We start from the raw sequence: 14219 nt of genomic DNA, 5'->3' as shown, positions 1-14219 counted from the left end.
GTCGCAGCCCAGAAAGCCAACTGTATCCTGGGTTGCATCAAAAGAAGCATGGCCAGCAGGTCAAGGGAGGTGATTCCGCCCCTCTACTCCACTCTGGTGAGACCCCACCTGGAGTACTGTGTCCAGCTCTCGAGTCCTCAGTACAGGAAAGACATGGACCTGTTGGAGCGGATCCAGAGGAGGGCCACAAAAATGATCAGAGGGATGGAACACCTCTCCTATGAGGACAGGCTAAGAGAGTTGGGGTTGTTCAGCTTGGAGAAGACAAGACTCTGGGGAGACCTCATTGTGGTCTTTTAATACTTAAAGGGGGCTTATAAGAAAGATGGGGACAGACTTTTTAGCTGGGCTTGTTGCAATTGGACAAAGGTTTTAAACTAAAAGAGGGTGGATTCAGACTAGATATAAGGAAGAAATTTTTTACAATGAGGGTGGTGAAACACTGGAACAGGTTGCGCAGAGAGGTGGTGGATGCCCCATCCCTGGAAACATTCAAGGTCAGGCTGGGCGGTGCTCTGAGCAACCTGATGTAGTTAAGGTGTCCCTGCTCATTGCAGGGGGGTTGGACCAGATGACTTTTAAAGGTCCCTTCCAACCCAAACTATTCTATGATTCTATGATTTCCTCTTTTTGGATAAGTATAAATTCCAAGGATTGATTTTAAATGCCCATTTTTCCTTTGTGTCTTTTTCTAAGTAACATGCCTGTCATAAGCCAACTGAAATATTCCAGATTCATTCTGATCCATTTTGATTTGTTTCATCCCATCTTCAAAGTCTTACTAGTGCCTTTCTTTCTCAGCTCTTACAGTATACAAGTAGGCAAATGGACTTGTAGAAATTAGTTCTTTCTGATGAAACTCTTCTACTGATGAGGGAAGAAGCTGTTTCCCTTTCACTTTTTCCAGTTCTTCCCCTTATTTATCCAGTGAATAATTTCATAGTCAAAGCTGGTCCCGTTCCTCTTTTACATGATGTGCATTGGCATTAGTGGGAATAGAGTACTCTCAGTAGAGTTAGATTTCTCAATGGGAATAGCGTCAGGCTGCCAGGCAAACTGTCAGACCTCCTTGCAGGACTTCCTTGTGTTCATGTTCATTAGTGTATTATTTCTGATACAGAGAACCCCTTGCAGTCTGCCACACTGCAGTATATCTTACTACAGAGAGGTTATTAACTGGGAACTTAAATTTGAATTTTCTCTTTTCTGCTTTGCTACTGACATACTTTATGAGCTTGAGCAACTGATACAAAAATGTGGATCTCAGTTTTCTTATTTTCAGTTGTGCAAGATGTTCCTTTTCCCAGGGAATGTGAAAAATGCTATCACTTAGAACTTTTTGGGATCCTTGGAGTGAAGATAGGCAAACATAAAACAAAATGGCAATACAAAAATTGCAACTGACCTTACGATACATACTTAATTATACTTTGAGGACATGCTGGCTCACTTGTTTCACAACCACTTCTAAAATCCATACCATTTTTCCTTTACTTTTAGAAGTATATTGAATATGATAGACAGTTTTTTTGAGTACGAAGTTTTTTCTTCAGAAGGTAGTGCCTTGGAAATGAAAATTTTCCCTAGAAATATTGATTCTTTGAAGTCTTAAAAATGCTGAAAAAATGTTAGATGATGTAAGCCAGAAGTCTTTAAAATTATTGGGCTGATTATTAACATTTTCATTTATTAAAATCCTAGTTTTATTTAAATATGTGAATGATGATGGATTTGATAAAATATTTAAATATGTGTTTTGTATATTGTGTCTTTTATACAATGGGTTCACATGGTCTGCAAACATAAATAGACAAGCATGGATAGTGTGTTGCTGTACTCTGTCATGTAAAGCTTCTGACTCCTTCAGTGTTTTCTGTGAGAACAGTATAAGTAAATGAGGAGAAACACTGAGGCAAATGAAGGAGGGCTGGTGGCAGAGAGTTGCTGTAGTTCATTTCCTGTCTACGTCAATTTTATATTCCAACCTTCTTTGCTGCGTTGGTAGGCTGAGACTCTAACTCTCGCTCTGATTGAGAGAGAGTTATGTTATCCTCACCTCTGTGCCGTCTTAAGATGAACTGTTTCTGTGCTTTGAAATTCCAGAGTCCACAATTTTAGGACTCTGGTATCAGGACGGGGCATCTGAAAAATAGAATATTTTCATACTAGACTGGTAGAATTGTGGAAACTTGAACAATACAGAACCTATGTTGTGATACTCTGTTCTGGATTTTGCCGTATCTAGTAGTTCATATAATTTATTATTCCTGCTTTGACTTTGTTAGAGCAAAGACAAGACTTGCTGTGAGCTCTGTGTTCACCTTCAACCAAATGGTTGTGCCATTCTTGAGTCGGCCAGGAACCCAGGTCACACTGTTACGTTCAATCTTCAAGGCAAAGTAGCTGATGTAACGACAGGATATGCTGAACTTTCCAAAGAATTTGTTGTGCATGTCAAGGTAAGGTGGGCAGAGGGAAATTAAGAAGACTCGTCTAAAATTTACTGTCATAAAGCAGATTCTGCCTAATCAAAAGTCAGAGGATTGCAAGCTAAAAGAGCGATCCTCTTCCACCAGGTGGGGCTAAACTACAGCTTAACAGGGAGGCGGCACTTGAGAATTTTTCCTTTACTGCTCTCCTGGGGTGAGCGATGCCATACTGCGGCTGGTGTATGCAAATAGGGTGGGCTGTTGCACAGAAAAGATGCATCTCTAAACTTTTTAGTAAACCTTCGCAAAGTAGGAAGGTAGGTACATACAGGAGAGCTGCATGTGAAATTACCTAATTTGAAAAGAGAACAAGTTCCTCAACTTGCCACGCTCCTTGTGCTCTGGATGTTGCGCTGCGCTGCTGAACAATAAAAAGCAGGGACGCTGCGGAGTAGGGAAGGATTTCCACTGTGCAGGTTAGTGTCTGCACAGAAAGCAGCAAATATTCAAAGGCTGGAGGTATACTTGAATTACTTGGGGCTTTACATTTTATACATGGAAATGCATTAATAAGTGCTTAAGATAAATCAGTATGAAAAATATAAAGGTCAAAGTTTAATACGGAGAAAAGCTCTGCTATTCACAAAGGACTTCTTGTCTCTGATCTGAAGGGTGTGTTTCACCATGGTGCCATCATTCTGCTCAACACAAGTCTCTGCCAGGCTCTCTCCCTTAGACCTGATGGGAGCTGCAGTGGAGCAGGTCAGCAGCAGCAGGAATCCTACTGGAAGGTGCATAAAATCAGCTCTGGAGTCTGCATGTTTGAAAGTGTGAGAAACCCAAGAATGTATCTGAAGATCAAAGAAGACCAGTGTAATGGAACAGTAAGCAGTTCTTGTTCGTATTTCCCTCTTCAGATAGTTCGACTAATTATCAGTGATAACAGAGAATATTTTTTCACTTGCTTGGATAAAAACGGGTTAAAACATTGTTAAGATTTAAAATTTTTCAGATACTTTCCTTCATTTGCCCAAGGAAAGATAGAAAAATATAGCAAGAGAAGCTGTCATGTGTGTTTGGCACTTGATTGTAGAGATCCTATTATATTTTTTAAGTATTGAGAATGTGGTTGTAGTTAAAATTTATTTGTTGCTAGATAGCTGATGACTCTCTGTCAAGAATCTGTTGTGCTAATTCAATTTTTATTAAACAACCACAGTTATACTGGTGTGAGTTTGGAATATGTTGAAGTGATGTTGGCATCCTAGCTTTTACAAATTATTCTGTTTTGTCTGAAATGAAGAACCTGATTTTTTTCTTCATCAGGCAATCACATAAAGTTTATTCTTGAAATACCTCACCAGTAGCCTGTATATTTAGCAATAAAACCAGGCTTGGGGGATGGTTAAAATATTCTGATTTTTGGACCTATAGTATTCTCCACCTGCTAGGAGTTTAACTATTGCAGATTTACATTTGAGAGCAAAAAAGAGAATGACACATTAGTATCTGCTCATTAGACTCAATGTTTACTAATCCTATGACTGTTTGCTGATATGAATTGATATAATTGTTTTGAATGTGGCAGAGCACAAATATGTTCAGGGGTTCAAGGTGGTATTGAGTATCAATAAATCGATGATAAACCCCACTAATGAATGAAGTTGATTAAGTGGGAAACTCCTTTGAATATGTCCTAGACTTTGCTTAAATCCTAACAGAAATAGGAATGCTTTCATATGTAATCTTTCACTCCCTTACGTACTCAAATTATGTTATCGGCCTTTCTCTTCACAAAGGAATAAGCAAGGCCAAGATATGTGTACATATGTGTGTGTGTGTATAATAATGTAGGACATTGTGAAGAACCTGAAGTTAATCTGAAATGTTATTAGAAGTTAGTAATATTTAAGTCTTAAGAAACATCCAACTTGCCTAGCTACATCAATTCAATTGTTGAATTCACATTTCTGTTTTCAATTTCCTAGGGCACAGGTGATGAATACTGTCACTTTAAAATTGAGAAGAATTTGGAAACTGGATCTGTAAGTCTAGAATCAGTGCAAAATAAAGGGATATATGTTGGTCTCCTGCCAGATGGCCAGACTAAGCCAGTCATTAACACTGGAGAAAGAAACATTTTTTTCTACCCACAGGTCATCAAATGTATGTAATTTCTTAATATTCTTCAGTTTGCTTTAGTGATTACTGTTTCTGAATGACAAATTCAAAGCAAAAGTGTAAAAGCTAGATTGACACCATTTCCTTTGTTGTGTTTCAGTGATTTTAAAAGTGAAAAGTTTATTGAGCCCACACTAAATTTCTCCTATGTAGCTCGTTAATTTTTCTTCATCTCTTTGTTTTTGTAATGATAAATGATGCAGAAGAAATCTATTATTTTACTGAACAAATAAACTTTTGAGCATAAGAATCGAAACAGGTGACAAGTTAGAGATGAAGTTGACTTCCTGGGTCTATTCCCCATTCTGGCCTCAGATTATGGAAACATGGGAAATGTTGTCTTGCTGTCAGCTATACCACAGTCTTTCCTAATTTTAGAGGGAAAGTAGTAGACTTTAGAGAGCGCCTGCTTGGCAGTGTTCAGTTTCTTTTTTAATGGTGCAAAATGCATTGTACTTCTCCCACAAGTATATTGATTATGTGATTCTTCTGTCCCATAGTCAGATTTGAAAGCTATTGCAGCCAGAAAGCTCCCTCACTAGGGAGCTGACCTGTTCTAGCCAACGAACCAGGACTCAGAAATTAGCTCTCAGCACACTCTGGATCACCGTCACTGGATTGTCTGCTTGTCTCTTCTCCTTCAGGAGAATGAAGTTTTTAATTCAGTGAACAACTGGTCACCAAACACAGCCAGCTGACTTGGATTATAACTGCAGAAAACAGTGGAATTACAGTACTTGTATTCTTAGCTGGTGGACATAGTGACAGAGATCAAGAAATGAAACATCTCATGGAAATGCTAAACTGGCCATCAGTTCAAAACTGAGAATTCGGTCAGATTTTTGCCAAACCCAAGCAGAACAGGGTCATCTTGAATGCTTTGACCAGCAAAGGGGAAGTATCAAAACATACAACCACTCTTATTATTAATCGTTCTCTGTATATTGTGACCGAGTCATACAGAAGCATTGTGAAAGTCACTGTAATGGCATCCCTACCATTCAGTCCCTACTTGCTACAAGGTAACGAGAGTATATCGGTCACTATGCCCTTGTAGAAATGAGGAAAGTATTTTCCCTTGTTACTTTTTGTAAGAGCAAGGTTTTCAATGGAAATTCTCAACAAAGGAGGGTTTACTGATGCCATTAAAATAAAGCTAAATGTTACTTCATTACAGGCTTGAGTTCTGTATCCTTGTTAGTCAGTAAAAGAAGATAAAAGGAGCTAATATTTTCTATGAGAGCAACCAAGATTGCGTGTTTGCCACTTCATATTATCAGTAATGGCCTCTAGCGGTTTTCATCTCAGCATTCCCACTCTTAAGAAAGGAAATATCAAGGGGGTGGAGAAGCTTATCTTGGGGAAAACTACATTTTAACAAGTAATTTTATTCATACATAAATGTTAAATTGTTACTTAGATTTTCAAAGTAGTAAATGGATTTTATTGGTATGCCAGATTTTTTCCACTTTTTGTGGCATGCTGCTAATAATAAAAACAAATAATAGCTAGTGGCTGTGCAATACATAGAGAAAAGATTTTAGTATCCACTGTGTTGAACAGTTGTGAGATCTGTTATTAGTGTTTGTCACTGAACATATGGGGAGCTTTCGAGCAAGAAAAAGCAAATGATTTTTTGATAGTGACAGAATTTCCATTTCATTGTTTTAGTTGGCCGGGAAAAGCCTATGGGAACATCTGCAGCAGCCAATCAAGAGAAGAAAGACTTCGGAGAATCTCTACTCCAACCAGCAAAAGCCCAGAAGCCAGTATCTCAAAGCCTTTCAACTTTTCCACCCTCAAGTAAGCAACAGTTTAAAAACTAGTTGTGATATAGCATTGTGTTATGTCTGCCCTCCATGCAAATTTGCAGTGATTTACCTCAGGAAGGACAATGAATAGCTTCTCTAGACTTTGACTTATGTATACATACATGCAACATAAAACATATTACTGGTTATTGTTTCTTAAAATGGCATTGGAATGTGGTTTATTGATAAGGCAACAATCAGCATGTAACTGTTGAATAATTTCACATTATCTTTTTTTTTCAAAGTAACTAGCCATCTCTCATAAGGACTATATCTGTGGAAATTGAGGTTGATGTGATACAGACACCAATCCGAAGCTCACTGAAAGTAATGGAATATTTCTCATTTATACTTTCTCTCACACTTATGTTTTCTGCTTTATGATTCACTGGGGGAAAGAGTAAAGTTCTGGTGCACTGCATGCTAGCTTTATACCGATGTTTAGGCAGGTAGGAATAGATAAACAATGTTCTGGTCATGCTTCTGGAGTGGTAATCTACCAGATGTGTTTTACTAGAATAAATAACCACTTTCTTCTTTAGCTAGAGAAGTTGCATAAATGGTCTAAGACAATGATTTCCCCAACTCAAAAATTTTAGAGGAATATTCAGCATCCTGGCAACCAAAGAAGGTGTGACTAAGGAACTAAACAAAACAAGGAATGATACGTCTCTTAAGGAGTGGGGATGATCATGTTTGCTTCCTGCCTCTCTTTGATTGCAATGCACCCAAGGACCCTGTCTGCACAGCCTGAATTGTGTCACATCACCATGAAAAGCAGATGGGATAAATGGAAACTACTGAGTTCTACACAGCACACTGAGGCACATTCACATGGTGGAAAAATATTTGTTACCTTGCATCAGCTTTAAAGACAAGATTATATTAGAGTTTTCACTATGGGACACATGCTTAGTTGGCTAGAGGTAGTCCCAAAAGCATTCATGTAGCAAATAATTCAGGTGGGTTGCTGGTTTGGTTTTAAGCTTGGTCCTCAGACTGCTATTTCAAAGTGTACATGAAAAGTCTGGCAGTGTGAACAAGATGTCAAATATGGCATACTTGTTCATAGGGTATAATGTGAAGTATCAGGAAGGATTTTAAATAAATTCAGTTGAACCAAAGTATCCTGATTAAATTCAAAGCATAGGTGTGGAGTATTATTAATTACTGTTAACTGTTTCTGGCAATGTTGTTTCCATTCTTAGCTCAAAACGCCAACTTTCCATTTCTAATCTATCAGACTTCATGTTGAATCGTTGTGTCACAAAGCCTTCCCAAAGTGTTGTGGGTTGTCAGCAACTGGTGAGATATGCTGTATTTGAAACCCATGGTGACAATACACAAGCCATCAAACCTGTTTTCAAAGAAGCTGGATGTTTTTAGGGTTGGATACAAAGCATCCTTTTACAGAAGCAATATCTGCTGTGAAATGTGTTACATAGAGTCTATAGCACTTTGTAAGAAGTATTTCTGACATTCATAAATGTGGACTCTGCTTATGTAAAACAAATATAAATATCAAAGTTACTCTGCCCTTCAAAGAAAATGCTCATTTTAGTAAGATATTTTCACTTAGAATACTTTAAAGGTAACTAGACTTTTGACATGTAGAGATGAGCCTTAATTTTTAAACTAATATTCATTAAATACTCATTTGCTTTTTTCACTCCCAGTTAACATTTGTAAAAGGGCGATGTTTGTAGTGAGTATGCAATCCAGTAGTAGGCTTAGCATCCAAACTCAGAGTAGATTAACCCTTAGGCTGACCAGGCCATCTTTTTATATCTGTGTCTGCTAACCGGTAGCTGTGTTTTCATTCTTGTTTTCACAAATAATAATTGATTTAGGATTAATTAAACTGAAAACTGTGTTACAACAGTTGGGGCTTCTCCTGTGCAGTGTGAGTTCTCTGTTCCTCAGGAAACTTCTTTCACTGTGCAAGGATGATGGCAGGTCCCAGCTTCTACTTAACAGCTCACAGAACAGAGATACTAGAGTGAGTGTCAGAGACAAGTCAGCTAAAATGCGTGCAAGACACCACATTATAGACTCAAGACAGATCAAATGTGCTGCCCAAAACAGAAGGGAAATAATACATATATGGTTAGAGGACCACGAAGTCTAGGGACAAAGGAGATGAAGCAGAAGACACTAAAAACTCAAACCAAAAATTGTGAGGTTTTTTAAACACCATTTTACTCTTCCATTACCAGGTGCAAAAGCAAGCCAAAATCAGCAGCTCTGTTGAAAATATAGACTTGTGTCATAGTATGTATCAACTAGCAAGCAGGCAAGAATCTTACGGGATTTCCCAAATGACTTCGTACTGGGGATTTCCTCTTTGCTTGTTCCTTGTGTTTCTCAAATCATGTTTAAATTTCAGTGGCAAAAACATGCCTTTTTGTGCCAGTGAAAGCAAGGGGAGAGATGTCATTAGCACAAATGCAGTCTGTGACGTTGAGAACATCTTTGTGGTTTGATAGTAACAAATTGTATCTCTGAGAAATTATTTCTATACCCTCCGTGTTCCTTTTCTGTATGTCTGGAATACTGTTAGCTACTATTAATTTTTAATATATTTTACTCACAAGAGAAAATAAGATATAAACAAAATCTGATCTCATTTCCATTTGGTTTACACTGGAAATTATGATACAGGAAAGGTGTAATAAAAATGCATCAAATATATTGTCCAAGCTTCTGCTCTAGTGATTAATTTTTGTGATGGTTCATTTCAAAAGTGTCACTCAATCATATGACCTTCTGGAACAAGATAATTTTCTTTTTGCTTTAGGTTTAGGATAAGTAAATAAAAAATAAAGTAATTTTTATGAAACTGTGTGAAGGATTGTGACTTCATTATTCTCATGCAGGCCTATCAGAATGAATTTTTGTTGTAAGAGATTTACAGCATGGTGTCATGAAGTGTGTAAACTCCCATGACTAATGCAGGGTAACCATCAAATCCTCTTTTCAGACTGGAATATTTTTAGCCTGTAGCAAATCAATGCCACTGCTTTCCATTTGTAAGAATAGCCAGTAAATTATGAGACAAAAAGCTCTCCAAGTCTGTGAACCGTTTGTGCATTATAATTGTTTTCAAGAGGTAGTAGTTTGAGGCTGCAGTGGCTGCTTTGGGTAGCAATAGCCTGAGTACGGAATTCTTGTGCTAAGCATACGGAACAGCCTGGGATTCCTAATGCTTCTTGAATACCTGTGTATTTTGCGAAAACTTTTTAATCTCTTTGCTGTAAGAAAGATGTGGTTTTAAATAGCTGGAAGGAATTCTAGCTTTCAGAGTTACAGGTGAGGAGCTAGGTAACTACAGTTACAGAAAGTTATATGGTTGTTCTCAAAAATATTTATTATACCAAAGCAACTACTTTGCTATAGTTCTGTTATTTCAATCACTGAAAGACAAGTGTAATTAAGTTTTTATTCAGGTAAACATAAGATGTTTGCCTTTTGCTTTATTTTTGGTGTGTGGATTTTCTTTTTTCTTTCAGAATAACTTGCTCTTAGTCATGATGAAGAATACAATAAAAACAGCAATTATTATGACAATATAGCCTATTCTTAAATTAACAGAACCATTCTAAAGTCATACTACTACTCTTAGAATCACTGCGGTAAAAGTCATACTACTACAGTTCTGAATTTCTTAAAAATTAATTAACCAAATTTTAGAGTCTTTACCAGGGCTGAAATTTCCCCTGATTCCAGAAGTTAGTCCTTATTTATTATAGAACTTTGCACTGGATCCTAATTCCTTTGCAATTCCTTGTGCAATTATTTCACATCAGTGAAGAGTTCAGTGCTAGTGGATCTTAATTCAGGTTTGGTGCTTTAGTTACCATGTTGATTTAACCTATAGGAACAACCTGATGATCCAAGCAACTATATAATTTCTTTTAAGTACAGCTTTTAAGAAAAAAAGCATTTGTTTAATATCATAACAATGACATTCGAAGAAATTTAAAGGGAAGATCGGGACCATGTCTCAGTACTGAATTGATCCTTCTTCACTTACCCAATTTGCTTCGGTGATGTTTCAGCAGGATGTGGAATGTGTTGCTCATAAAAGTTTATTAAGCAAGTCTCAAGGATTCAAAACTGTTTTTCACTTTTCCTTCGAACTTACACTTTAATGCTAGCAACAAAGCACAGTTAGATAAATTTTGCAAATTTCTGCCCTAGGTATTGCTTTATTTTGTTTAGTATTTGTACTGGGCTTGGCTGGGATGGACTTCATTTTTTTCATAGCAGTCTGTCTGGTGCTGTGTTTTAGCCTGGTGGCCAAAGCAGTGTTGATAACACACCAGTGTTTTAGCTGCTGCTGAGCAGTACTTGCACAGCACTAAGTCGAGTCCATCTCTGTTTCTCACTCTGCACTCCCAGCGAGTAGTTGAGGGGGATGATGGCAAGAGGCTGGGAGGGGACACAGCTGGGACAGCTGACCCCAACTGACCAAAGAGTCATATATTGTCATGCTCAGCAGCAATAAAACTGGAGTGGAGTTTTTCCAAAGCAGTCATTCCTTGGGGCCTAGCTGGGCATCTTTCTGCTGGTGGTGAGTGATTGCTTTTGCATCACTTGTTTTTCTATTTCGTTTTGGTTTTTTTTTGTTTTTTTTTTTTTTTAGGTTGCGCGTTTGTTTGTTTTTTTTCTTTGAGGTAAATTCAATTTAATAAGTGGAGGGAAAAACTCCATCCCAGAGAAACCCAGCACAGTATTTTAATCAAGCAAATAAAAAAGCAAAGGGTTCTGATAGCAAGACATACAGTGCAGTAGGAACATACATAGTGATGCATTGGGAGCTCTTCAACAAATCCGTATCAGTGGCTATTTATGAATTCTGCAAAATTGTAAGTGAATTCCATTACATGTTTGGAGCCTCTGGCCTCCAAAAGCTTGGTTCACAGCTTGGTTTAATGGATGAAGAATGAGCTGGGGGATACAAAAGAAAATTAATCTACAGCACAGATTATATTCATTACGGTTAGCATATTAAAAAGTCTCTTTGCAGTCGCATGAAAAGACCTCATGAAGGGCAGTTTGGGAACCCCTGCAGGACACAGCATATAGACAATGTGTTGGTTCATATTTTCAAATTTAAGGTTTATATCTGCCTCTTGTGTCAGAACAGATTATAAATTCTTGGGGGCAAGGACTCCCTCTTTTGGAGAGGACTTCATGGTCAGTGGTCCCATTATTGAAAAACAGTGTTCCAGACACCTGATGTTTGTAAACTCCACTGTGATTAGAATACTGAAAACTAAATCCCTTCATTCCAAGAGACTCTATTTTTTCGTATCTCATGTGCAGAGGTGCCATTTGACAACTTTGCATATATATATGTTTTTCTCTTAAGGGTAGATGAAAGATCACTAGGTGCTATTCTAAAATGAGATATATGTTTTTCAAAATTATATTTGCTCAGCCATTAAAGCTGTGAAATTTATTCATAAAGTGGTACTGTGCTGCTGTTGTCTCATTTATGCGGAACCTGCCTTAGCCCAAATGCTGGCACTGTATGCGTAAGTATGGTTGGGCAAGGATATATTGTGCTCTTTTTAAAGTATTTTACAGTATTTAGTTAATATTTAACTTGAAAAAAGTTAATGTCCTGAATAATTTTTTTCATTTGAAATGAAAATTGTCTCTATTCTCAGACGTGATTCTGCTAATAATGTCCCAACACAAGGCATTAGAGGAGTATTTACAAGTAATTCTACTCATTTCTAAATGTCAGGCTAAGGAACCAGAAATGTTGCTTTAATGGCCATAGTTCTGCATCATAGCATCCTTACTCTACACCAGAATATGTATAAAGAGTAATATGATGGTATTGTTGGATCTCTCTGCATGTGAGAGATACTTGTTCTTTTGCAGTTGGTTCTTGTAGCTCAACTAATCAGTGCATTTTGGTCTAGACAAGAAACATAAATCAATCTTTTCAGACTATCTCACTTGCCATGAAAAAATACAATCCCCTCTCTGTTATGGTCTCCTTATGTGCTGAAGTTACAACAGCGACCAGCAGTTTCATGTCGATTTTCATCTCCCACTAATGTTCTGTATTTCACAGAGGAAATGAGAAATCCCCAAGGTGGTGAGTGTCCCCTTCCTTCAGATGATGAATGGAAAGTGTCAGTGCTGACAGGAAATGCAGGAACTGAAGCAAATGTCATTCTCTGGATATATGGAGACAGAGGAGTAGCTGGACCAATAACTCTTGGCAAGGGCAACAGAAAGCAGCTGTTTCTTCCCAGGCAGGAGGATGAATTTCAGGTAGCTAATGAAGGCTAAGAACATTATTTTAATGTGTACCTTTCCAAAGATTATTCTGTTATGTGAAAAGAAAAAATGTTTTTCTCCTACGTTTACTGCATACAATAAATCTCTATCTAATCTCTATGAATTCTGCATTGAATCAGCTTCGTGCATCTAGTTAGCAACAGAGGAAATGCTCTTTCTTTTAACCCCCTCTGCCTCATAGAGTAGCCCAAATGGGACAAGTGCAGGAGTAAATTGATTTCTTTAAGGTAATTGATTTGAAACTAGCTTTAAAAACTATCCACTCCTAAACAAACCATGTCTGATGTCAGACTTGTATATCATTTATGGATTTTTAGTAATGAAATCTTCATGCATACAGTTATCAAAGCATACTATAAAATGTATACTATGGAACTGGTTCAGTTAAGGAAGAAAATGCTTTTCAGCTGCCATATTATAAATAGATGAAATGCCAGAAGCTTTACTTATGGAATTACTAAGAGCCCAATAAAACCTACACGTTATCATGTCATGAGAACACAAAAGAGTTCTGCCGCTATTTAAGAATAACTCCACCTCTATTGTAATAAGGAAATTATGTCTAGGTAGGCTGAGAGGAAATTACCAAAGGGGCTAAGACTTCTGTTTTGCTTAAATATTTCTGTCTGAGATGCATGTAACACATTGCTGTCTTCAGCTAACTGAAGAAGAAGTTATATTTTTCACAATTTATGTAAATTTTTTTTCTGCACTCATCAACTCTTCTAATACAATCCTGGCACAAACCAAGATTGCTACTGTCAATAATATTAATAATAATACTTTCTATGAATAGGGCATAGGCAGGAAGATAGCCAACTGTAATGTTAATTTTCTAAGCATGTAGGCTAATATATTATGATCCACAGGGAATCCTGTTCTCCTAATTAGTGAATAATTTATAAGCAATGTTGGGTAATGGCATGTTTGCAATGTTAATCCATACATTCTTAAGAGATGGACCAATTTTTCTTCTCTAAAATAGATATTGCCCATTATGGCTGTGCGCTGTGGATATTGATCTTGTGAGAGAGCAGAACCTTTCTCTCAGTAGCTGGGGCCACTACTATGATTCTTTACATCATGCTGACACTATTGCTTTCAGGCGTGAAACAGCAAATGTCACCAAAGTGCTTTTCACTCTTTAGCCCAAAGTAGATAAATCCACAAAGAAAAAGCCCATGAGTAAGAGCTCTTTCTTCTTTTTTTTTTTCCCTTTAAACTTTATCCTGTACTTGTTTAGCAGGGTAAGTCTTGAAATGAGGACAGGAACGCAAGACTTAAAAAAAAATTACATCCTTTTTTTTATCATTTACATCTTTGAGCTTAATATGGTTTCACTGATATTCTATAGACCAGAAGATAACAAATTTTATTTTTTAAAGTAATCAGCTTAATCATAGTTGTGGCCAGGGGTTCTAGGAAGAAAAGAGCTTCTGAAGGCTTGTAATAATCAGGCAATTTGGACTCAGTTTTC

At 37.3% G+C, this 14219-nt stretch overlaps 1 protein-coding gene across 1 annotated transcript in view; it reads left to right on the top strand.

Annotated features, from left to right (window-relative positions):
- The first annotated feature begins 3247 nt into the window (after nucleotides 1-3247).
- Nucleotides 3248-14219, top strand: part of LOC132316765 (lipoxygenase homology domain-containing protein 1-like) — a 151967-nt gene continuing 140995 nt past the window's right edge. Inside the window, exons 1-4 of the mRNA XM_059815620.1 lie at nucleotides 3248-3313; nucleotides 4418-4595; nucleotides 6282-6413; nucleotides 12513-12715. Of these exons, the coding sequence (XP_059671603.1) occupies nucleotides 3248-3313; nucleotides 4418-4595; nucleotides 6282-6413; nucleotides 12513-12715 (579 nt within the window). The remainder of the gene's footprint in view (nucleotides 3314-4417; nucleotides 4596-6281; nucleotides 6414-12512; nucleotides 12716-14219) is intronic.

Source organism: Gavia stellata, chromosome 3, assembly GCF_030936135.1.
Source record: "Gavia stellata isolate bGavSte3 chromosome 3, bGavSte3.hap2, whole genome shotgun sequence".
NCBI classification, from domain to species: Eukaryota; Metazoa; Chordata; class Aves; order Gaviiformes; family Gaviidae; genus Gavia; species Gavia stellata.
Note: the sequence above shows the minus strand (reverse complement) of the source record. Positions and strands in the feature narration are given on the sequence as shown.